This window comes from Pseudorca crassidens, chromosome 20, assembly GCF_039906515.1.
Source record: "Pseudorca crassidens isolate mPseCra1 chromosome 20, mPseCra1.hap1, whole genome shotgun sequence".
Lineage (NCBI taxonomy): Eukaryota > Metazoa > Chordata > Mammalia > Artiodactyla > Delphinidae > Pseudorca > Pseudorca crassidens.
The window spans coordinates 4166680-4193047 of NC_090315.1; the positions used below are offsets into that span (position 1 = coordinate 4166680).

At 44.1% G+C, this 26368-nt stretch overlaps 1 protein-coding gene across 25 annotated transcripts; it reads right to left on the reverse strand.

Moving 5' to 3' along the window:
- ZNF667 (zinc finger protein 667) lies at positions 1–26368 on the reverse strand. Of its 25 annotated transcripts, none has more exons than XM_067720553.1 (8): positions 24056–24255; positions 18292–18473; positions 18023–18186; positions 14229–14273; positions 13089–13180; positions 11501–11627; positions 10106–10198; positions 1–2345 (listed from the first exon to the last, which is right to left on the reverse strand). In XM_067720553.1, exons 5-8 carry the CDS (start codon positions 13119–13121, stop codon positions 766–768), a joined length of 1833 nt encoding a protein of 610 aa, XP_067576654.1. In that variant the 5' UTR covers positions 13122–13180; positions 14229–14273; positions 18023–18186; positions 18292–18473; positions 24056–24255; the 3' UTR covers positions 1–765. The 25 variants fall into 25 exon arrangements, with proteins under 25 accessions (XP_067576654.1, XP_067576637.1, XP_067576634.1 ...); XM_067720536.1 differs by having other exon boundaries at positions 11501–11729; XM_067720533.1 differs by lacking the exons at positions 14229–14273; positions 24056–24255 and adding an exon at positions 24707–24725 and having other exon boundaries at positions 11501–11729.

Below are 26368 nucleotides of genomic sequence, written 5' to 3' on the forward strand. Positions count from 1 at the left end.
TTTTCACATGAAAATACCAATGTTTATTCATATAAATATAAATTCATTTTCAAACAAAACAATAACAAATGATTTCTCCTTGTTCTGAAGTTCCTCATTCTTCAATACATCCTGTTTTTTTTTCCTCATTAGCTTATCCCAGGCTTGTTAGATTTTTCACACCATTAAGATCATATGTCTTCATATCCATAGAGACAGTATGGTAATGACTCTATTGCTTCACACAATTATGAGTGCTATCTTTACTCAATCTTCTTTATTCTCAACCAGAAGTTTCTGCCAGCTGAAAATGGCACCCTGGTTTGTGAAGAAATCCCTTCTGTGTGATACTTCTAGTTCTAAGGGACAAACTCAAACTCTTTCTTCATGTGACCTTAAATCAGGCTCACAGCTCCATCCAGAAAAATGGATTTACAATTCACTTTGTTGTACATAACCAATGAAATAGCTTTAAAATTACATTGGAAATGAAGTACCAGTTATTTTTATCAAATGAAGAATGCTCTTCATTAAAAATGACTGATCCAATCATCTGAGCTTGCTATTTTGAAACAAAGACCTATGATAAAGTCACTGCCTCAGTTGATTTCAAATACTCAGGTCAAAATCACCAATGACTTTTGCTCTTTGGGTTTCAAAGTGGGACACACCATCAAACTGTCCCATTTTTACACAATTTATGTTATAGACAAATGCATTTTCCCATGCCTGTGTCTCTGCTACTTTGCTAGCCTCCCTCTTAGCTTTTACATATTTAAAACAATCTTAAGCCTTTTCCTCAGAATGTGTATTCTGATGTCGAATCAAGGATGAGCTCCGACTATATGCCTTCCCACATTTACTGCACTCATAGGGTTTCTCTGAAGAATGACTTCTCTGATGCCGAATAAGATCTGAGCCACTGCTAAATGCCTTCCCACATTCGTTACATTCATAGGGTTTCTCTCCAGTATGACTTCTTTCATGTAGAATAAGGGATGTACGCTGGCTAAAGGCCTTCCCACACGTTTTGCATGTATATGGTTTCTCTCCAGTGTGAATTCTTTCATGTTGGGCGAGGTGTGCACTCTGACTGAAGGCCTTCCCACACTGATCACATTCATAGGGTCTATCTTCAGTATGAATTCTCTTATGTCGAGTAAGAGATATTCGGTGACTGAAGGCTTTCCCACATTCCTCACATTGATAGGGTTTTTCTCCAGTATGGATTCTCTGATGTTCAATAAGAAATGATTGGCGGCCAAAAACTTTACTACATTTATTGCATTTGAAAGGTTTCTCTTCAGAATGAATGTTTTGATGTATTTTAAGGTTGGCAATTCCAGAAAACATCTTCCCGCATTCCTTACATTCAAACAGTTTCTTTTTCTTTGTATGAACTTTCTGATGTTGAATAAGGGATGAATGCCGGTTGCAGACCTTCTCACATTTATTACATCTGTATAGTTTCTCTCTATTATGAATTCTTACATGTAGAGTAAAGGTTGAAAGCCGCATGAAGATCTTCTCACATTTATCACATTTATAGGGTTTCTTTGAAGCGTGAATTCTTTGATGAAGCATAATGGATGAAATCCTATTAAAGAATTTCCCACATTTTCTGCATTTATAAGGATTCTCTACATGGTGACTTCGCTGCTGTAAACTCTGACTTAAGGCCTTCTCACTTTCATGGGTTTTCTCTCCAGTATGAATTCTTTTATGTATAACAAGGACTGATTTCTTACTGAAGCCTCTCCCACATTCATTGCATTTATGTATTTTCTTTCCATTGTGAATTTTCTTATGAAGTAAAAAAGATGACATTCGAATGAAGGCTTTCTCACATTTTCTGCACTGGTAGACATTTTGGACAAGGTGGATTTTCTGATGTATACTGAGAGATTGGCATTGACTCAAGGCCTTCCCACAGTCAAAGATTTCCTTTTCATCGTGACTTCTCCCATGTAAAATAAGGGTTGTTCTTTGAATGAAGCTTTCCCCACATTTATCACATTCATAGCTTTTCCTTCCATTGTGAATTTTCTGATGAAGAATAAGGGATGAGATCTGTCTGAAAGCTTTTCTACAATTACTGCATTCATAAGGCTTCTCTCTAGTATGAGAGTTCTGATGAAGTTTAAGAGATAAGCTTTGACTAAAGAATTTCCCACAGTCGTTACATTTTAGAGATTTCTTCTTTGAATGCACTTTCTTGGGTTTTATTAGGACTGAATTTTTCTTGCAGCTTCTCTTTCCTGTGGGAACTTTTTGTGGTGTAGAAACTGCTTTCTGATAGATGCTTTGCCCAGATTTGTTGCACTGATATGGAGATAACTTCTTGGTCTCACATTTAGATCCTAAGTCTGAAAGACATCAAGAAATTCAATTTGTTTTCCTGTGCTAGAAAAATAAAGCTATTTGCAATCATTATCATAATAACGATGATAATCAGAATAACTTTTTAGTGTCTCATTATGGTTTTAACACAGTAAGGGCTTTATAGAAACACTTCATAACTGAAATTCAGGGAAGCGCAATTGCAAATGAATAAATAAAGGTTTTATTTAGAGAATAAATGTATACCATATACCACATTAAACTCCATACATTATTCAGCAGATGAATGTAGTTTTATTATAGGAAATGTCCAGAAAAGGCAGAAGGTAAAATACAGACAGAAGGTAAATTACTGGTTGCCTGTGGCTGAAGGTGGGAATGGGGATTATCTGTAAATGGTCATGAGGGATCTTACTGAGGTGACAAAACTGTTCTAAAACTGGTTTATGGAGATGGTGGCACAACTTGGTAAATTTAGCAAAAACTACTGAATTATACACTTAATATGGATGAATTTTACAGTATGTGGCTCAATAAAGTTGTAAATTTTTAAAATGTATTCTTAAAATCAAATATTAAAAAAAACCAAACTGGACTTCTGGTTTCTGGCTCCTCATGTAAAAGTTTGGAAGTCACCATTTTGCCCTACAACTCTTCTTAGATCCATTATAGAGGGGAGGGCATGGGGCGAACCACTTCCTCCAAGACTGGAGAGACAAACTGAAGCTTACTGGAGCAGAGGCTCACAAGCATAACCACCATGGGAACCTGTGCTGGGGCAGGAAAACCTAAACTATAATTAATGAATTGTTGGAGGCTCAGTGCCAACAACTCTGAGAGTTAAAAACTCCAGGGGGACCTAGTCAAAGCAGCCCACACAATATGGCAAGATTTACCTTTACGAGTTTGATCAGATTCTCACGTTAAATATAGGAGAAAAATTATCTTGGGCTGCCTCCAGGGGGTGGGGAAAAGGAATCATTTTGAAATATGCCAGATCAGTCTGTTCCTCTTAACCAGGCCTGCCCTCAGGGGACACTAGGTAGGTAACCAGAGCCTATCAGGCTGAGGTATTATCAGAGCTTAATTGACCTGGGGAAGGAAAATATCCAACTCCACCTGGCTGTAGCCAGCTTGTCCCACCTAACGTGGGAGGGAAAAACAGAATCACTTGTGATGTTCACAATCCAGAGAAGTCTCACTAAAAGACTGAAAACCTAATCATAGGACTAAAGACTTCTTCCCTCCCCCACCTCACCATCACATCACTAAAGGCCTATTTAGAGCAGTTCCTTTTAAATGGTATATCATGGCTAGCTATCAAGAAAAAATTAGAAGATATACCAAAAGGCAAAAAACACAACTTGAAGAGACAAAGCAAGCATCAAAACCAGATTCAAATATGGCAGGGATGTTTGACTTATCAGGTCAGAAATTTTAAACAAGTATGTTTAATATGCTAAGGGCTCTAGTGGATAAAGTATACAGCATATTAGAAGAGATGGGCAATGTAAGCAGAAAGATGGAAATCCTAAGGAAGAAACAAAATGAAATGTTAAGAGATCAAAACCACTGTAGCAGAAATGAAGAATGCCTTTGATGGGCTTTTTGGTAGATTTAACACAGCTGAGGAAAGATTCTGCAAGTTAAAGAATTTATCAATAAAATCCTCAAAACCTGGAAAGCAAAGAGAACAAAGACTGAAACAACAGAACAAAATATCCAAAGACTGGAACAATTACAAAAGAAATAACATATCTGTAATAGAAATACCAGAGGAGAAGAAAGAGAAAAAAGAATAATGACTGAAAACTTCCCCAGATTAATGTCAGACACTAAATTACATATCTAAGCTGCTCAAAGAACACGAAACAGGATAAATGTTAGGAAACCTATACCTAGGCATATAATTTTTTTTTTTTAGGCATATCATTTTTAAACTGCAGAGTATCAAAGAAAAAATCCTGAAAGAAGCCAGAGGGGAAAAAAGATCCCACCTATAGAGGAACAAAGATTAGATTTACATTCTACTTCTCAGAAACCATGCAATCAAGAAGAGAGTGGCATGAAATATTTAAATTACTGAGAAAAAAACCCCACCAATCTAATATTCTGTACCTTGTGAAAACTTCCTGCAAAAGTGAAAGAGAAAGACTTTCTCAAATAAACAAGTATTCTGAGAACTTGTTGCCAGTACACGTGCCTTGCAAGAAGTGTTAAAGAGGTCCTTTGGAGAGAAGGAAAATAATGTAGGTCAGAAACTCGGATCTACATAGAGAAAGGAAGAGCACTGAAGAAGGAATAAATGAAGGCAAAAAAAAAAAAAACCCTTTTATTATTTTTGATTAGTCTAACAGATAACAGTTTATTCAAAATAATAATAGCAACAATGTATTTGATTACATATGCTTATATATTTATCTTATGTGTGTGTATGCTAATGTATACTTATATATATAAGTGAAGTAAATGATAGCAATGATAGAGGGGATGGGAGGAAGGAGTTAGCATTATTTTATTATAAGGTACTCATGCTATCCACAAAGTGGTAACAGTGTTATTTAAAAGTGGACATGGATTAACTGTAAATGTGTACTGTAAGCTCTAGGGCAACCACTAAAAAGAGTTTAAAAAGTAAAAAAAAAAAAGTATAAAAAAGAAAGTATGCTACGGATAGAAAATGGAAGCATATGAAATGTTCATTTAAAATCACAAAAGGCAGAAGAGTGGAAGACGAAAACAGGAACAAAAAATAAAAGTAACAAATAGAAAACAGTAACAAAATGGTAGATATAAATTCAACTACATCAATAATCACTTTAAATGTCAATGGTCTAGATGTATCAATTAAAAGAGATTTTTCAGGGTGCATAAAAAACATGACCCACCTGTATGCTGTCTATAAGAAACCCACTTTAGATATGAAGACACATATGGATTAAGAGTAAATGAATGGAGAAAAGTAGACCATGCTGACACTTATCAAAAGACAACAGAAGTAGCTATATTAATTCTAGATAGAGCAGGCTTAAAAACATGGAAAGTTATCATGGATAAAGAGGGATATTACATAATGATAAAGGGGTCAATTCTTCAGGAAGACATAACAATTCTTAACATGTATGTACCTAACAACAGAGCATCAAACTACATGAGACAAAAACTGATAGAACCACAAGGAGAAATAGATGAATCCACTATCACAGTTGGAGACTTCAACACCCTCCTCTCATAAATGGACATATCCAGCAGGCAGAAAATCAGTAAGGACATAATGGAACTCAACCACACCATCATTCAACTGGATATAATTGACACCTATAGAGTATTTCATCCAACAGCAGAATTAACATTATTCTCAAGCTCACATGGACCATGCACCAAGACAGACCATATTCTGGGCCATAAAACACACCTTAACAAGTTTAAAAGAATAGAAATCATAGTGTCTGCTTTCAAACCACAATGGAATTAAACTGGATATCACTAACAAAAAGATGACTCGAAAATCCCCAAATACGTGGAGATTATACAGCACACTTCTAAATAACACATGGGTCAAAGAAGAAATCTCAAGAGAAATTTTAAAATACTTTGAACTAAATGAAAATGGAAACACGACTTATCAAAATGTGTGGGATGCACTGAAAGTAGTGCTTAGAGGGAAATTTATAGCACTGGATGCATATAATAGAAAAGAACAAAAACCTAAAGTCAAAAATTTAAGTTTCCCCCTTAGGAAACTAGAAAAAGAGCAAATTATATCCAAAGTAAGCAGAAAAAAAAATTAGAGCAAATCATTGAAAATGAAAACAGGAAATCAATAGAGAAATACAATGAAATAAAAAGATGGTTCTTTGAAAATCAGTAAAATTGGTAAGTCTCTAGATAGACTGAGAGAGAGAAGACACAAATTAATATCAGAAATCAAAGAGGGGACATCACTACATATTTCATGGAAATTAAAAATATAATAAAAGAAAACTGAACAATTCTATGCCCACAAATCTGATAATCTAGATGAAACTGATCAATTCCTTAAAAGACATAATTTGCCAAAACTCACACAAGAAAAAGATGATGTGAATAGGCATATATCTATTTAAAAAACTGAATCAGTAATTAATAAACTTCAAAAACAAAGTACCAGGCCCATTATGTGTTCACTAGTGAATCCTACCAAACATTTAAGGAAGAAATCATTCCAATTCTCCATAATCTCTTTCAGAAGACAGAAGCAGAGAGAATACTTACTCATTGTATAAGGCCATCATTACCTTAATGCCAAAACCAGAGACATCACAACAAAGTAAAACTACAGACCAATATCCCTGGATAAATACTGATGCAAAAATCCTAAACAAAATACTAGCAAACCAGATTCAACAACATATTAAAAGGATCATACACATGAGCCAGTGGGATTTATACCTGGAATGCCAGGATAGTTTAATATGGGAAAATAAATGTAGTCTATCACATTAACAAATTAAAGGATAAAAACCACACGATCATCTCAACTGATGCAGAAAAAGCTTTTGACAAAACTTAACATGATAAAAACACTCAAAAAAATAGGAATAGAAGGAACTACCTCACTGTTTGAACCAATCAATGAATTCAGTAAAGTGGCAGGATACAAAATCAACACCCGAAAATCAGTTGTATTTCTATACACTAACCATGACCACTCCGTAAAGGAAACTGAGAAAACAATCCTATTTATTATAGCATCAAAAAGGATAAAATATTTAGGAACAAGTTTAACTAAAGAGATGAAAGACTTGTACACTGAAAGCTACAAACATTGCTAAAAGAAATCAAAAGATATAAATAAATGGAAAGACATCCTGTGCTTGTGGATTGGAAGACTTAATATTGTAAAACTGTCCATACCACTCAAAGTTATCTACAGATTCAATGCAATCCCTATCAAAATCTCAATAACGTCTTTTTCAAGAAATAGAAAAAAGTCCTAAAATTCATATGGAATCTCAAGGGACCCTGAACAGACAAAACAATCTTGCAAGAGAGGAATGAAGTAGGAAGGCTCAGACTTCCTGATAATTAAGATGGTGTGGTAGTAGCATAAAGATAGATATGTAGGGCTTCCCTGGTGGCGCAGTGGTTGGGAGTCCGCCTGCCGATGCAGGGGACGCGGGTTCGTGCCCCGGTCCGGGAGGATCCCACATGCCGCGGAGCGGCTGGGCCCGTGAGCCATGGCCGCTGAGCCTGTGCGTCCGGAGCCTGTGCTCCGCAGCGGGAGAGGCCACAACAGTGAGAGGTCCGCGTACAGCAAAAAAAAAAAAAAAAAAAGATAGATATGTAGACCAAAGGAAGAGAATAGAGAGCCCAGAAACAAACTCTTGCAAATCTGGTCAAATGATTTTCAACAAGGGTGCCAAGACTATACAATGGGGAAAGAACAGTTTCTTCCATGAACGGTGTTGGGAAAACTGGGTATCTACATGCAAAAGAATGAACTTGGACCCCTACCATACACCATATACAAAAATTAACTCAAAATAAATTAAAGGGGCTTCCCTGGTGGCGCAGTGGTTGGGAGTCCGCCTGCCGATGCAGGGTACACGGGTTCGTGCCCCGGTCTGGGAGGATCCCACATGCCGTGGAGCGCTAGGCCCGTGAGCCATGGCCGCTGGGCCTGCGCGTCCGGAGCCTGTGCTCCGCAGCGGGAGAGGCCGCAGCGGTGAGAGGCCCGCGTACAGCAAAAAAAAAAAAAAAAAAAAAAAATTAAAGACCTAAGTGTAAGACCTAAAACTATTAAACTCCTAGAAGAAAACATAGGGGAAAAGCTTCAGGACATTGGATTTGGCACTGATTTCTTAGATATGGCATCAAAAGCACATGCTACAAAATGAAAAAACAGATGAGACTACTTCAAACTTAACTTTTGCATGTCAAATAAAACGACAGGGAAAAGGCAACCTATGGGTATTGTAAATCATATATCTGATAAGGGATTAACATGCAAAATATATAAAGAACTCCTACAATTTAAAAACAAAGGACAAATAACCCTGTTAAAAAATGGGCAAAGGACTTGAACAGACATTTCTCCAAGACAGACAAATGGCCAATAAACACATAAAAAGATCCTCAACATCACTAATCATCAGGGAAATGCAAACTGAACCCACAATATCACCTCACACCATAAGGATGGCCACTATCAAAAAAACCCCAGAGGACTTCCCTGGTAGTCCAGTGGTTAAGACACCATGCTCCCAATGCAGCGGGGCCCAATTCAATCCCTGGTCAGGGAACTAGATCCCACATGCCTTAACCAAGAGCCTGCATGCCACACTAAAAGAGTCTGCATGCCGCAACTAAAGAACCCACATGCCACAGTAAGACCAGCGTGCTGCAACGAAGATCCCACAAGCGGCAACGAAGATCCCAGGTGCCACAACTAAGACCCGGCACAGCCAAATAAATAAACATTTTTAAAAAATAATAACAAGTGCTAGTGAGCATGAGCAGAAGTTGGAATCCTTGTGTACTGTTGGTGGAAATGAAAAATCGTGCAGCCACTGTGGAAAATGGTATGGAGGTTACTCAGAAAATTAAAAACATAACTACCATATGATCCACCAATCCTACCTCTGGGTACATACCCAAAGGAATTAAAATCAGGATCTCGAAGAGATATCTGTACTCCCATGTTCATTGCAGCATGATTCACAATAGCTAAGAGGGGAAGCAACCCAAATGACTATTGACAGATGAATGGATAAAGAAAATGTGGTATATACATACAATGGAGTATTATATAGCCTTAAAAAAGAAGAAAATCCTGTCACATACTACAACATGGATGAAACCTTGATGACATTATGCTAAGCAGAAAAAAGCCAGTCACAAAAAGTCAAATACTGCATGATTCCATTAATATGAAGTATCCATAGTAGTCAAAATCATACTAAGGGCTCAGTGGAGGGGTGGGAAGAACTAGTATTTAGTGGATACAGAGTTTCAGTATTGCAAATTAAAGTTCTAGATAACTCTTGGTCAACAATGTGAATATACTTAACAGTACATTTAAAAATGGTTAAGATGGTAAATTTAATGTTATGTGCTTTTTACCACAAATAATAAACTCATAAATCTATAAAAACAAACCAAAAAACACAAAAAAATTTTAAAAACCCATAACTTGACCAACCAAAGAGGAATCTATGAGAAAAGGGAATGAGTTCTTGAAAAGCAGTCAAAATAAACAGTTATGGAAAAGATTTTTAGTTTTTTTTTTAAGGATTGAAGAAAATGATGCAAGTTTGATCATTTGAAATGCTATCATTAGAGAAATCAGGACACACTTTCTCTGAAGGGAAATATGAAAGCCGAGGCAGGGGACTGGATAGGTGGGGATGAGGCTGTTGAAAGCTGAGCTTCTGGGACCGGAAGCTGGGGTTCAAACTCCAACTCTGCTGCCACTTCCTAGCTGGGTGACCTTGGGCAAGTCACCAAACCTCTCTGGCCCTCAGCTTCCTCATCTATAAAATAGGAATAATAATAGTACCTACCTTATAGGGTTGTTGGGAGGAACCTGTACTTAAAAGAGTACCTAATAAGGAGCTTGTTAAATGTTGGTTATTCTCCCTCTTGGGGCTCATACTGAAGAGGCTTGCGTTTTCTGCACAAGCCTGGGGCCTCTGAGGTGGAGAAAGTGGCTCTCAACTATTATCTTAAAGATGTTGCCCTCTCATGATGGAGGGCACCTTTACACAGAATGCCAGCTTCTAAGCCTTGGTTCTCTGTCACTCACCCAAGCCCCGGCGTCTTTTCACTGGCTCCACCATCCAGGGTGCTTTCCCTTTTTCCAATAAGGTGATCACATTTGGCCTCCGAAAGGAAAGTCCTGCACACAGGAAAACACTGGAACTGAGCATGATGTGGGCACCACAGCTGTCAGAGCCAAGCTTTGTGTCAACAAAAATGGGGTTTATTAGTGCAAGAGGAGCATGGAGGATGTAAAGGATAGGTGGAGAATAAGAAGGATGAAAGTTCAGTCATAGCCAGCAGAGTTATTCATTTCTAACTCTACAAAGCCAACTATTTTCATGAAAAGTTGGACCAGAAACTCCTGAGGCTGGTTATTCAGCTATTGCCTTTCTGCTCCCAAGCCCACCGTTCTCTGATCTGCTGTAATCCACACTTCTATGCCAGGTGCTCCGTGTCAGCATCTACCAATAGGGGTACTGCTGGTTTCAATCTATGCTTTTCTTTTTTTCCCTGCACTTCCAGAACTAGCCTCATCTTGCCCCCTCAGGAGGATAAACCAGGCAGTGCACCCCTCTCCTTCAGAAGTCTGAGTCCCTTCCTCAGAGTCCTAAAAACTCTCAACTCTTCCCTCTGTCCTCCCAGCCCTAGGATGGTGGCTGTGTCCTGCAGTTACCATCTGTGTCTAACATTCACCTTTCAATAGTACCTGTTAAGTCAATACTTTAAATTTTTTCTCTTAAAAACAAGCCAGGTGTCCTCAAAAGATTACATATATAGTTACCATATGACCAGCATATACCACTCCTAGGTATATACCCAAGAGAAATGAAAATATGCATCCACACGAAAATTTGTATGTGAACATTCACAGCAGCATATTCGTAACAGCCACACAGTGGAAACAAGCCAAATGCCCACCAACTGGTGAATGGATAAACAAAATGTGGAATATTATTTCGCCATAAAAAGGAATGAGGTATTGATACACACTACCATGTAGATGAACATCAAAAATATTACCTTAAGTGAACGACACCAGACACAAAGGACAACATATTTGATTTCATGTTTATGGAATGCCAAGAACAGGCAAATTCATAGAGACAGAAAGTGGATTAGTGTTTGCCTAATCTGGCGGGATTAGTGGGCAGGGGGAAATAAAAAGTGATTGATGATGGGTATAGGCTTTCTTTTGGGGATAATGAAAATGTTCTAAAATTGACTAGGGTAATGGATGCACAATTCTGTAAATACATTAAAAAGATCACTGAATTGCATACTGCAAATGGGTGAATTGTATAATATGTAAATTATACCTAAATAAAGCCATTAAAACAACAACAAAAAAACTGGAGTGGCTTCTGTTTTCTTGACTAGACTGATTGATTCATGTCCCACGATGAGCCAGCTGTGGATTATGGGGGCAGGAGAGCCTTACCGAGAGAAACCAAGTTCTGGTAGTTTTCCAACATGACATCTTCATACAGATCCTTCTGAATGGGGCTCAGCCATTCCCACTCCTCCTGGGAGAAGTAGATGGCCAAATCCCCAAATGTGACTGGTGCCTGAAATGGAAAATCACATGTCCTTTCACTGTGGGCTTGTGCTTCCACATGGCTGAGAAAACGTTGGACTTCCAAACACGGGAGATACATGGTGCCAGGATTCTATTAAGGAAACATTTGCGGTTCTGAGATCAAAAGGAGCAGGTGTACTAAAACACAATGCAACATGATAAAGATTTTGTTGCATAAAAAGCATATCAACTTGGATTTATGGGGCATTGACAAAGACAAGGCATTTTTCTAAGTACTCTGCATGTACTGGCTCATGTTAGCCAGTGACTGAGGCCCAGAGACATGAGGTGACTTACTGAAGATCTAATAGCTTGTAAATGAAGGAGCTGGGGTTCAATTTGGGCAGTCTGGCTGCTGATTCACGTCCCTAACCACATGTGTCTGCGTTATACGTGGCAAAAGTTTATTTGCAGATGTAATCAAGGTTACTAATCAGTTGACCTTAAAATAGGGAGAGTAGCCTGGATTATCCAGGTGGACCCAATGTCATCACAGGAGCCCCGAAGAGCAAAGAATTTTCTCTAGCTGGTGGAACAGGAGAGCAGAAAGGGAAGTCTAGGAGATGTGAAGGATGAATGGGATGTGGCCTGTTGCTGCTGGTTTGAAGATGGGATGAAGGGAGCCACATGAAATGCAGGAGGGGGATCTAATTTTGCCAATAACCAATGAGTTCAGAAGAGGACCCTGAGCTTCAGATGAGACCACAGCTGCTGACACCTTGATTTCACCCTTGTGAGACCCAAAGCAGAGGATCCAGCTAAGCCAAGCTGTATCTGAACTCCAGCCCACAAACTGTGTGATAATAAATGTGTGCTGTTTTGAATGGCCAAGTTTGTGGCAATAGGGAATGAATACACATAACTTAGAGGGCAAAAGTGTCTATTATGAGAAACTACACTGAAGAGGCTTATTGTAGAAAATCACTTCATCATCTAGTCTTGAAACATGCTCATTTCAGGAGGCTGACTCACTGGCCTGGCTCCAACTAACTCAACCTGAATACAGGGTTATGAGGAGTCTCTTAGAGAGATGTCCTCCTTGTAAAAATGGGGTGTACATGTAAAAACAAAGCAACATCAAGAGATTAACTCTGGAGTACAGCATCCAATCCTCCTCTGCCTCAGCAGGTCCCACCTGGGTACTCATGTCCACCTCGAGAAATCATGGTGGCTCTGGTCTTCTCTCTGGGGAGAGTATTCCTCCCAGCACAGGCAGAGACCCTGGAGATGCTGAATGAATAGGTGAATGGTCACGTGCACACTGAGAAAAAAGGAGAGGGGGGACGCTGAGTGGCCCTTCTCATGCTCCCACACCCGGTGGTGGTGATGGAAGGAAGCCAGGGACTATGTCTTGGTTGGGTCTCTGTGGGATAGGATGTTCCCATGGAAGGAAAGCAAATGGTTTCTTACACGATGGAACTTTCCCAAAGGACGAGGAACCACTACTTACCTTGGACTTGGATTTCCCACGTGCAGCAGGCATCCTTTCCTCCCCCTTGAGGGTTTCAATTTGGAGAGGGGCAGAGTGCTGAGAAGGTGGGGCTGGGAGAGAAGAGAAGTCATGAGTCGACTGGGCCTTCTGGGTGGTCCCAGGGTCTCTAGGATAAGAATCCCCTGGCCCCACACCCTGGTCACACACACGTGCACAGACATGCACATTGTGGGAGGTCACAACATCTTCTGAAGCATTCCTGCCCCTTCTCAGGATCAGGGAGGGACCACGGCCAACACTATCTGTTCTTAAGATCACAGGAGGCTCCAGATCAGGAGGCAAATGAGACAGGCAGACACCTGTTCTTCCATCTGACAAGGAATTGTGGAGTGCTCATCAGGTGCCAGGCACTGTCCCCAGTGCTGGGGAGAGAGCAGAGTTAGAGCAGAGAGGTACTGGCTCCCAAGTACCTTACATTCCAGCAGGGAAGACAGGTCCAGATAGAACACAGTGTTAAAAAAAAAAAAAAAATAGAACACAGTGTTAGCTGAGATCACTGCTATGCAGGAAAAAAAGGACCCGAGCAGGGGATGGAGTGATGGGGTGGCAGGGAAAGGCCTCTCAGAGGAGGCAACATTGAGCCGAAGTGTGACTGCAGTGTGAGCCACCTGGGCACTGGGAGAAGGGCATTCTGGGTAGACGTACAACAGGTGAAAGGGCCCTGCGGCAGGCACATGCTTGCATGTGAAGGGAAGTGCGAAGGCGGGTGAGCTGACGCAGAGTGAGCAAGACGGGGAGTGGTGGACTAGGAGGTGTGTGAGGGCAGGAGGGGCCAGATCATGAAGGGGTGAGGAGCAGTTTGGAATTCATCCCAAGCGCAATAAGGCATCATGTGGGGTTGGTGGCTGAGCAGAGGAATGATGTGGCTGACCTAACATTTAACAAAATTTTTCTCGGTGGCTATGTGGCAAATAAACTGGGTGTGTGTGGTGGGGGATGGGCGAGGGGGAAGCAACAGCTGGAGAAGGGACTCATTAGATAGGTATGCAGAAATCTAGAAGGGTAATCTCAATGGTGTGCATTAGTGGGAGAGGAAGAGGTGAGACGTCAAGCATCACCTCCACAGGAGGCCCTCTATCACCCTGAGTCACTCTATACCTGTGCTGCCCAACACATGCCAGCAGCCACGTGAGACGTGGAGTTCTGGAAATAAGAAAATGTTTAATTTTATTTCAATTTGTTTATTATTAAAACCATAATAAATGATAAATACTAAAATCACTGAATTAAAATTTATTATTAATCTAAAATTAAGAATTGATCCTTAATTCAGTTACTGTAAACTTTTAAGTATGTTTGGAACAACTTGGGTGTGTGAATCTACTTTTCCAATGGTAAATTTTATGAAATTTAAATACAGATCAATTAAGTGTCTGGATTGAGGTGCACTATACACGTAGAAGACACACCTGACTTTAAAGACTCAGTTAAAAAAGAAAAAAAGAATGTAAAAAAATCTCACTGGTAATTGTTTATATTGATTACGAATTAAAACGGTAATATTTCAGATATACTGTATTGAGTTAAACAAAATGTATTATTAAAATTAACTTTAATAATTAATTTGTTTACTTTTTTCAATATGGCTTCTGGAAAATTTAAAATTCTGCCTTGCATTATGTTTCTACAGGACAGCACTGCTTCATAGTATACAGTCTATGCCATTCTACTGCTCCATTTTCTGTGCAGTACCCCCGGCTTCCTGAAAAGGGCTTGTTTATGCAGGTACCATCTCCCCCATGTGACTTGGGCTCTATGAGAGCAGACACCTTAACTGTTTTGTTCACTCTCTCCTCCCATGTGTGAGACCACGCCCTGTGCAAAGAGGTGCTCAATAAAAATTATTGACTGACTTAGTAACCAGTCCAAAATGCTTCCTGGCATGCTGAAAGTGGGGTGGAGTGCAACCATTTTATGTTGAAACCACAGCACAGAGAACAGTTCTAACAGCAGTCATTCCAAGCCCTCTTGTCTTTGGAAAAGGGCAGGGTCTAAAAAAGGCCAAAATGGGGACTTCGCAGATATGACGAAATGAAGGATGCTGAGGTGGGGAGATGATCCTGGATCATCCAGGTGGGCTCAATGTGGTCATAAGGCCCTTACGAGAGGGAGGCAGGAGGTCAGAGACAGAGAAGATGATGGAAGCAGAGTCAGAGAGAAAAAGGTCTGGATACACTGTGCCACCAGTTTTGAAGATGCAGGAAGGGAATGCAGGTGGCATCTAGAAGCTGTAAAGGGCAAGGTCACACATTCTCCCCAGAGCCTCCAGAATGAACATGGCCCTGCCTAAACCATTTCAGACATCTGACCTTCAGAACCGTAGGAGAATGAAGGTGTGTTGGAAGCCACTAAGTTGGTGGTAATTTGTCACCAAAGCAATGGGAAACAAATACAGTGACCCTTCCATTTGTTCCTTCCCATTCATGTGCCCTATAAGTAGGCTTTTCTTCTCTTTTGTCAATGACCTGGTGCTAAAAAAAAATGCATGATTCAGAGGAATCTCAGGGTTGCGCTAAGGCCAGATGAAAGGGGCTGGTTGGAGATCACTGAGGTTAGCCTATGAGGTCACTCCAACAGGGCAGAAAGGAGCCATGGGACACCAGCCCTGCCTAACTCAGACTCACAGGTCCAGAAGGAGCTTGGAGCCCTGCCCTGTCTTCACCTGGGTTACAGGGAGCGGCTGGGTGGCCTGGCGTGCGTTAAACACCTCACTCTGAAGTTGGACCACCTGGGCTTGATGACTATTTTTATTAGCTGTGTTACCTTGGGCAAATTACTTAGCCTCTCTGTGCCAGTTTCCTCCCCTGTTAAACGGGGACAACACAGAACTACTACTTCTGGAGTTGTGAGGATTAGGTAAGAGCCTACATGTAGTATCTGGCCTTATTTTCCCTCCCATGAGCTATGAATTCAGGTCTTACAATTCTCCCCTTCCTCACACTGGCCTCCTTGCCAATCCCTGAATGAGCTGCCACAGTCCTGCCTCAGGACCCCGCCTGCAATGCTCTTTCCCCTGTCTCAGTTCCTCACTCGCTTCAATCTTTGTTCTAACCTCACCTTATCTGTGAGGCACCCTAACCATTGTATTTATTACTGCAACCTACCCCTGACCCGCCTATCCATCACCCCCCACCTCTCCCTTTCCCAGTTCTGACTTCTCTTTTCTCCACAGTTCTCCTCGCTAACACACTATGTGATTTGCTTCTGGTGCTTACAGTCTGTCCCAACCACTTGAGCATAAGCCCCATGTGCCCTGGACCAGGAGCTGGCACGTGGAAGGGGCTGGCTAACTATTCGCTACGTGAGTGACTAAATGGCCCAGTAGTAAATACTTTCTTTACCATCACTTCTTCAAAGAGCCCTCCCTGGCCCACTTAGCTGGGGTAGGGGCCTCTTGAACATGCAGTAGGTGCCACTTCATTACGTGGGAAACTAATTCTATTGTTACTACATCTGCCTTTGCCTTCTCCTCCTGTTCTCCACTGCACGCTGTGAGTTGACCAACATTCCTGTGTGTATCTGTGTGACCTTGGGCAAGACACTGAACCTTACTGGGTCTTTACCTTGATCCTTTATGTCTGCAAAAGGAAGGTGAAGGGCTGCTGCTGTGAGGAGCAGACAAGACAATTATCATGGTAGCTGTATTTATCATTATTGTTGTCATTAGTGTGGCATGTGGCCAGTGCTGTGGGCTGTGAGTCTTCTGTTCTGAACAGTCTACTGTCCTTCTGTTCACATGCTCTGGGGAAGCCCTCAGGTGTGTGCATGTTAAATGTGCTCAGCCCCTGGTGACAACAATGTCCTCCAGTTAATAATAAGTATGAGATAATAAGGACCTACTGTACAGCACAGGGAACTCTACTCAATACTCTGTAATGACCTATATGGGAAAATAATCTGAAAAAGAGTGGATATACGTATATGTATAACTGATTCACTTTGCTGTACACCTGAAACTATCACAACATTGTAAATCAACTATACCCCAATAAAAATTTAAAAATCAATAAAAGTAGTAAGTATGAGACTGAGAGCTGTACTGGATATTTATATGCATTATATGATTTCACCTTTAGAGCAAACTGACCACATGGGTTCCAGTTTCCATTCTGAGGATGAAAGAGGGAAGAAGACCTGCCCAACATCTCAGAGCTTTAAGTGATGAAGCCTGGATTTAAGCCCCATCCACATGCAGCACAGTCTGTCCTCTTGGAGCAGGATAAGGGTCTACACGGCAAATACTCGCACTGTCTTCTCTGGCAGGGTTCGGGAGGTGTCAATGTGGCACCGCAGTTACGAGATATGTACCTCTGTTATATCAGAGTGCCACAGCACTTGGGGAGCTTTGGAGCAGAGCACACTAAGGTTGATGAGTTGTGGCTCAGTGACAAACCGAGTGGCCTGGCCTTCAATTCTGACTGTGCTGAGCAAGGCTTCCCTTGTGTAGAAAATGGTGACAAAGAATCCTGGATGCCTGAATTCTCTCTGTATTCAACCTTGGGACAGTGATGTGCTGGGTAATTTGCAGTGTCTGCCAATTTCCACGGTGTACATACTCCCACCAGGGCCCACTGTAATATATCAAACTGATGTCACTGAATATGGAACTGGGGAAAGGTGTGCAAAATGGGTTCATGTGAGGCAGGGCAAGCCAGCTCCAGCACTTCACTGACACGTGGCATCTGAGAACTTCTGACTAATGTCCCTGCACAGTAGAGGAGGGTTAATGGCTAGCTCTGTGGCCTGAGAATACCCCAATGCAGCTGCCCCATAACATAAAACCCTTGAAATCTTCTGTTTTGTTCTGAAACATCCATATAACTTTCTGCATCCTACATCATGATAAATCTGAGTCTGTGTGTTAATATAAAATCATGTTTTAAATCATTTACCAGATTCTTCTCTTCTGATTCCTCAAGTAAAATGGATTGCTCCAGGAAGTGGCAACGCATCCATCCTGTGGTTTCTCATGGCTGTTTGCCCTTGACACACACCCCAAGTTGAAGGAGCACGATTCTTGTCCACAAAATAATTTTCTCCAAGGGACTCAGCACTGCTGGGGAGGAAAGAACAGCAGTTTGATATTAGATAATTCTGGATTCAAAGCTCGCTTCTGCCAATTATTGGCTGTGGGAGAACCACACAAAGCCTGTTTGCTCACCTGTGCAATGGGGTAAACAAAACCTGCTTCACCCTTAGCTGTTAAAAGTTTACATGAGATATCTTCAGCAACAGCCACACGGTTATTTCTTGCCTTTCTTTTCCTTTTTAATTCAGTATACACCACGCATCATCAAGGAAGCCTGACACTAAGAGGGCCGAAGTAAGAATTCTCACACAGTGCTGGTTGGAGAGAAATTAACAGTATCTTTTTTTTTTTTTTTTGCGGTACGCGGGCCTCTCACTGTTGTGGCCTCTCCCGTTGCGGAGCATAGGCTCCGGATGCGCAGGCTCAGCGGCCATGGCTCACGGGCCCAGCTGCTCCGCGGCATGTGGGATCTTCCCGGACCAGAGCACGAACCCGCGTCCCCTGCATCGGCAGGCGGACTCTCAACCATGGCGCCACCAGGGAAGCCCAACAATATCTTTAAGGCTGAAGGTGCACATACCCTTTAACCCAGTAACCTCATTTCTGGTATTTGTCTTCAGACGTTCTCGTATGTGTGTAAAATGACAGGGTTTGTAGGAAGAGGCAGTACAGTCCTACAGTGAAGGGCATCCATCTGGAGCCAGGCTGTCTGGGTTCAGCTTCCAACTCTGCCACCCACTACCTGTGTGACCTCAGACATGCTCCCTGTCCTCTTTGGGCCTGAGCTTCCTCAACAGTCAAATGAGGCAAATAACAATGACTCCACAGGGCTGTGGTGAAAATTAAATGAATGAAAACATGTAACACACTTAGAGCAGTGCCAGTGCTAAACAAATGTTAGTTTCTTTATTATCATTATGTTACTGAGGCCAATCTCACAGTGCTCACCCTACAACAGGCCAGTAAATCGAGAGACGAGTTGTTGGTGCAAGGAACAGTGACTTTATTCGGAAAGCCAGCAGACGGAGATGATGATGACTCACGTCCCAAAGGATCATCTTTCCTGAGTTAGAATTCAAGATTTTTTTATACTAAAAGGGAGGGAAAAAAGTCAAACATTTCTGAGGGGATGTGTTAATTTCTTCCTTCCTGCAGTCATTCACAGGTGGGTTTGGTCAGGATGTTTCCTATGGGCTAAACAAAGGTATTTTAGCTTAATGCTCATTACCTGGGAGGCAGGGTTTCCCAGAGAAACCCATTATGTGTAGTTCAAGCTTATAAGCAACCTCCCTTTAGTGATTAACTTGTAAAAGAACACAAAGGTTCTGGGACTTCCCTGGCAGTCCAGTGGTTAGGACTCTGCACTTCCACTGCAAGGGGCACAGGTTCGACCCCTGGTCGGGGGAACTAAGATGCCACATGCCTCACAGTGCAGCCAAAAAAAACAAAAAAAAAAGAATACAAAGGTTCTTCCCTATTACAATTACTACTCCTATCAAGAGATTGGAAACAACTGCCCATCAATAAGAAAATCAGCGAATGTTACACGCACATATGGGACACCGTGTAGTTCTTAAAAGGAACAAGGCAGCACTACCTCAGAGGTTCTTTACTGGGGGCAATTTTGCCCCCAGGGGACACTTGCAATGCCTGGGACATCTGTGGTTGTCCCAACTTGGGGGTGGGAGGTGTTCCTGGGATCTAATGGGTCGAGGCCAGGGATACTTCTAAACATCCTATAATGCACAGGACAGCACCCAGAGCAAAGGACAATCTGGTCCAAAGTGTCAACTGTGCTGAGGTTGAGAAATCTGCTCTATATGTACTGTGTGAAATGATCTCCAAGATATGGTGTAATGAGGAGAATAAAGATATAGAGAAAATGCTTAGAAAAAACAAAATACAGGATACGAATACATGAGTTTGAAAAGGTACAGACAAGTTCTGGAAGGGAAATAAAGAAGTTGGTAGCAGCGATTGTCCCTGAAGAAGGGAACTGGGTCACTAGGCTTGGAAACTCAAAACTCACTTTTCCCCATCTATCTACGCTTTGGCGTTCTGTATCATATATATAATTACCTTTTCAAAACACCATCACCACCACAAATAAAGAGGCTGGATCCCACACCACGTCAGGGCAGCGCTGTAAACCTGGCCTCTCTTCCAGAGTCCCATACCTTAGGGTGGGAAGGGGCTTTGCAATTTAGCACAAGGCTAAATTCCTGCTCCTAAGGTAGGGATGGCTAGAACCTGGATGAGAACAAGCTTAAAGAGTTACTGGAGGGACTTCCCTGGTGGCACAATGGTTAGGAATCCGCCTGCCAGTGCAGGGGACACGGGTTTGTGCCCTGGTCCGGGAGGATCCCACATGCCGTGGAGCAACTGGGCCCGTGTGCCACAACTGCTGAGCCTGCGCTCTAGAGCCCGCTGCTACAGCTGCTGAGGTCCTCACACCTGGAGCCCGGTACTCCACAACAGGAGAGGCCACAGCGATGAGGGGCCCGTGCACCACAAGGAAGAGTGGCCCCCGAACGCCGCAGCTAGAGAAAGCCCGCGTGCAGCAACGAAGACCCAATGCAGCCAAAAAATAATAATAATAAATAAATTAAAATAAAGAGTTACTGGACAGTGGCCATGCCTCCCCTTGGGGCACAGCACCCCTGTGATCCTGGGGGCCTGTGCTGGGTGTTGAATTGTGGTGGGACCTGACATAACTGAAAGCCAGCCATTAATGCACCCACACATTGCTTCCGTTCAGCCAGAGTTTGTTTTTGCTATACCACCTATCTAGTATTTTAAGATCACCTCTATCCTGAACTTGCCAGCCCCAGAGGCCGGGGATATAGAAAGGTACTTTCTCCAAAGACCCAAGCCCAGCTATAGCAGAAAACATAAGCTTTGCATCTGAATGCCAGACCTGCCCTTGCTCTGCTGGCACAGGTACAGATTTGATTTCCTCACTTGTAGGATGGGGCTAGGAATGTCCCTATTGCAGGGAAGTGCAGCTGTAGGGACTGCCTTTGATAAGATACTGAAAGCACTCAGAATTAATTTCTTTCATTCTGAGAAGCCCCAGAGAAGCCCACAAACTCTCACAGCTGTAGCTCTCAACCCTGTTTGTACACAGGAATCTCTTGGGAGCTTTTTAATAAATACTGATGGCTGGGCCCCTTGCTAGAACCATTAAGTCAGAATCTCTGGGGATGGAGTCCAGGCATGTCTTATTTTTATCTTTTAAGATTTCTAAATTCTCTGCAAGGCCATAGTTTAGAACTACTGCTCCAGTCTCCAAGCCTCAGTCGCGGGCTGGAGATCTGACCTCTCCCTGTTAAGAGTCCAGACCTCAGCACTGGGGAGGAGAAAAGCCAAATCCTTAGATTCCCTGATCAAAGGATTCCAAGGAGTCACTGATGGTGGCCATTCTTGGCTTTGGAGTTGACTGAGATGCCCATGGGAAGCCTGGGTGTCGACACTGAAAACAGCACCCACAGTCACCCTGTAATCCCTTCACCCTGCTTTCCTTTTCAAAATAATTACTGCCACCTGTTATAAATTTAATTTCATCTCTCTACTAAATGCAAGCTCCAATGAGTAGAAACCTGGTCCATCCTGACTAGCAAGGTGCTTGGCCCATGGCAGGCATCTGACTGCTCAATGAATGAGTGCCTCTCAGAGCCTACCCATGTTGCAGGCTTTGGACACCCTTTCTTCTCATCTCAGAAACATTATCCCTTTATCACCTCTCTCATCCAGCCCCCTTGCTCTCCTCCCCACCCTCACGCCCTGAAAATGTTCATGGTGTGCCCTCATCATGGTCCTGTACACCAGTGGTTCTCAACTGGGGTGATTTTGTTCTCCAGGGGATACCAGGCTGTGTCTGGAGACACTTCTGCTTGTTAAAATTGGGGCAGCAGGGGTATGCTACTGGCATCTGGGGAGTAGAAAACAGGAATAATTCTAAACATCCGAAAATATATAGGACAGCTCTCCCCCATCTCTCAATTATCTGCCCCAAAGCATCCAAAGTGCCAAGGCTGGGGCTTCCCTGGTGGCGCAGTGGTTAAGAATCTGCCTGCCAATGCAGGGGACACGGGTTCGAGCCCTGATCCGGGAAGGTCCCACACGCCACGGAGCAACTAAGCCTGTGCGCCACAACTACTGAGCCTGCGCTCTAGAGCCCGCGCGCCACAACTACTGAAGCCCATGAGCCACAACTACTGAAAGCCCGCGCGCTTAGAGCCCGTGCTCCGCAACGAGAAGCCACTGCAATGAAAAGCCCGCTTACCACAACAAACAGAAGCCCCAGCTCGCCGCAACTAGAGAAAGTCCACGCACAGCAACGAAGACCCAACGCAGCCAAAAATAAATAAATAAATAAATAATTTATTTTAAAAAAAACAAAGTGCCAAGCCTGAGAAACCCTGCTCTAGACACGGAGATGTCTCTAGATCGCTGTGTTATCAGGAGATACTCCTCCTCAGTCCCTGCCACTGGGTCTTGACCAGTGGGCTTCTCAGAATGAAAGAAATTAACTCTGAGTGCTTGCGTCTTGACACCACAGGCTCCCTAGGGATATCTCCATAAAGGAAGACCCTCTGTTCGTGCCCTCCTAGGACCCCGACTAGAAAATTCTGAACCTAAGCTCAATTTAGCCTTTAGGATTACTTTATCTCTTAACCTGCAACTTTTTCTCTGAGGCTCCACTTCTTGCTTTTCTTCCTGTGGGTTTGATTCTCTGGGTGTGGAATCCTTGGGGTTATTAGGTTAATAATAAAGCAATTAGCATTTATTCGTTGCTTACTTGTGTCAGGCACTGTTCTACTTAACGCTCACCACAGGCCTAAGATTGGTACTATTATTATCCCCATTTTGCAGGTGAAACTGAGGGTCAGAAATTTAAGTGACCTCTCCCAAAGTCACACAACTACTGAGTGATGGAACCAGAAGTCCCAGAGTCCCCCAAGCTACACTGGTTAGGAAGCAGACACACAACCATACGCAGCCTCAGGTCCCAGAGACCAGGACAGACACTGCCCTCCCTTCAAATGCACTAATGCAATAACAGACAACAAGGAGCAGCTGGGCTACTGGGGCACCGCTTCTCAACTAGAAGAGGTCAGATCCCCAGCTCTGAGAAGCATTGCTCAATCTCAAGTTCAGAGATGCAAATTTCTCCAGCGTTCACCACCGCGCTTCTACCTCTGCACGGGGACAACGAAAAACGACCACCAGCACTCCAACAAACACCCAGCACCTACACAGGGCCTGGTGAGTGCCAAGCTCGGCACGGAGTATTTCACTACGTTACGCCATTTATATAATTTCCCCGAAACTGACGCGGGTGTTGTTATCCTGTTTTACCGAGAAAGAAAGCCTCCCACAACAGCACACATACTTCCTTGCCAGGAGCCTGCACGCCCGTAAAGCCGCTCAGAGTCCTCCCCACAAGGATCCTCCTTCCACGCTTACAGGGAGAGATACACCTCGACAGCGCAGTTGCACACTGCCACACACTCACAACCGCAAAGCCACTGAAGCGCAGTCATACAGCCACCCGGTCAAATCACGCAGCCACTCCAGACGGCGATAAACGGCCACCTACATCAGTCGGTCTCACACACACACACACACACACACACACACACGAACGCGCTTCAACAACACAAATTCTCACATCCACACTTACATACCCACTCCCGGCCCTCCTCCCACAGGCGCAGTCACCTCTTCCTCACATAAACACCACAGACCTTGCGGTGAAATACGAACATGGTCCTGAGGCACGCCCCCGTCACCACACGGCTGGCTCCATCACAGACACACGCAGAAACGCCACAACCCGCTCTCCTCTCACAACACAGCGACGCCACCACACGCTTCAAACACAGTCCCTCACCTCACACTCCGTCACCACACAACCAGACAAAACCCCACAGGCGGTCACGGGCGGAAAATTCCAGGCAGCCGTGGGCACACACCCACAGCCACACTCAACCTGTCCTCCAGGGTCGCGTCCCGGCGACGCCCACCCCGGCAGCTGCGCAGGCAAGGCGCGCTCCCCGCGCTCCCCGCGCTCCCCGCGCCTGCGTACTCTCCTCCGCGGCCCTCGGTCTGCACTGGCTGGACCCGCCCCCTCACGCGCGAGACACGTCGGCGAGCCGCGGCCCCGCCCCTAGGCGTCCACGAGATCGCGAGGCCCCGCCCCTAAATAAAGCCACGCGGTGCGCAGGCGCTTACTCACCTCTCCCGGGACCTTTCCACAGGCACAGACCTGAGGCCCCAACCCACTTACAGGCAGGCATACGCAGGCGCGCTCGCGCACTCAGAGCCGCTCTTGGGGTCATCGCCGCTCGCGTGCCCGCCCGAGGCCCCGCCCCTACACCAGCCCTCGGAACACGCTGCGCCGCGCGCACGCGCAAGGGCCGCCTAGCGCTTCCCAGGGCCCCAGTTGTTGCTGTCCTTATAAAATCACGTAGATGTTTTCGGGTGCTGAGACCCTTCCTTGATCCCTTCAACCAAACCCAGCCTCCCCAGCATCCACACCTACACGTTCCCGTCCGGGGGCTTCTAGCCCCAACACCCTCCCCTTTGCCCCTGGAGCTCAGAGGGGTTTGGGGAGCCAGGCTCACCCACGGACCGTAACGCACGCGCTCGCGCATGCGCACTGCGAGCTCAGGCTGCACTTCCCAGAAGCCTCCGGGACGTGGCGCCGTTCAGGACGGCCACTCCCGGATCGTGAGGTTGAGGGATCCAGGCCCGCGCTGGCTCCGATCTGTCCGGCCCGGACACGAATGGACCCAGGAGAGGAGCGAAGGGATGTTGCTCCAGACCAGGGGTGGGATATCGCTTGCGCCTTCTCTGAACGAACAGCCCCAGAGTCCTTTGCGCGGCGCCTTTCCAGGCCCCAGACTACATCTCCCAGGAGCCCCTGCGACTCGTTTCCGCTTCGTGTAGTGACGCGGCTGCGCGTCGGCCGGGCGGGGACGCGAGCGACCTCCTGTGGCGGTGCGTGAGGTGACCGCGAGTCTGTGAGAGAAGACGGGAGGTGTGAGCCCGCCCCTGAGGTCTGGGCTTGCGGGTCCCGGGTGGTCGTTGTGCATTTATGTGTGTGAGGCCCAGGTTGTGTTATTGTGTGTATGTGTGAGGATGAACCTTTGTGAACGCGTGTGACAGGATTTTTGTGGTTGTGTACCCTTGTGTTTTGCGTGTGTGAGAAACCTAGTTTTTGTGGTTGTGTACGTGTGTGTGTAAATTCACTTTGAATGTGTGTGCTCGTGCACCTCGATGTGTCATGTATGGCTGTTTTTGCGCAATGCAGAGCTGAGCAGTTGCCACAGAAATTGGCCCACAAAGCTTAAAATACCGACTCTGTAGATCCCATTTTTTGTGGTTGTGTAGTTGTCTGTGGACCCGCAGATAGTGAATGTGTGTAGAAGCTACCATTTCTGGAAGTGTGCGTTTGTACAAGTATGCGTGTGGCCCATTTTTTGTGGTTGTGTATGAGCGTATGGGAAACCAGTGTGTGTGTGTGTGTGTGTGTGTGTGTGTGTGTGTGTAGTGATCCAGCTTTGCGTTTTTAGAGGTGTGTGTGTATGTATAATTCTGATTTCAATTCCGGTGTGTGGATTTTTTTCCCCCCACCATCAAGCAATTTTCTGAAAGCAGCTGGGAGTCCTAACAATTCAACTCAACTCTGACACTGTCTAGCTGGTGATAGAGGCAGATTCCCATAGGTTAATTAAAGGCTGGGTCCCCAAGATGCCCCCACCCCCCACAGGTGCCAGTCACAAGTCCAGGTATCGAGTGCTCTGACTGACCCTCTATAGATCGGAGGTTCCAATGACTGCCCCCCGCCTCCTTGGGTTTGATTAGTTTGCTAGAGCAACTCACAGAACTCAGAGAAATGTTCACTTACTTTACTTACTAGATCACCCACCAATTTTTATAAAAGGATATAACTCGGGAGTGGAAAGATGGAAGAGATACATAGGGCAAGATATGTGTGGGAAGGGGCACGGAGCTTCCATGCTTACCGCTCTTCCAGTGTGTCCACGTGTTCCACCAACCCGGAAGCTCTCTGAACTGCGTCCTTTTGAGTTTTTGTGGAGGCTTCATTACTTAGGCATGATTGCTTAAATCATTGGCCGTTAGTGATTGAACTCAGTCTCTAGGCCCTCTTTCCTTCCTGGAGGTCTAGGGGTGGAACTGA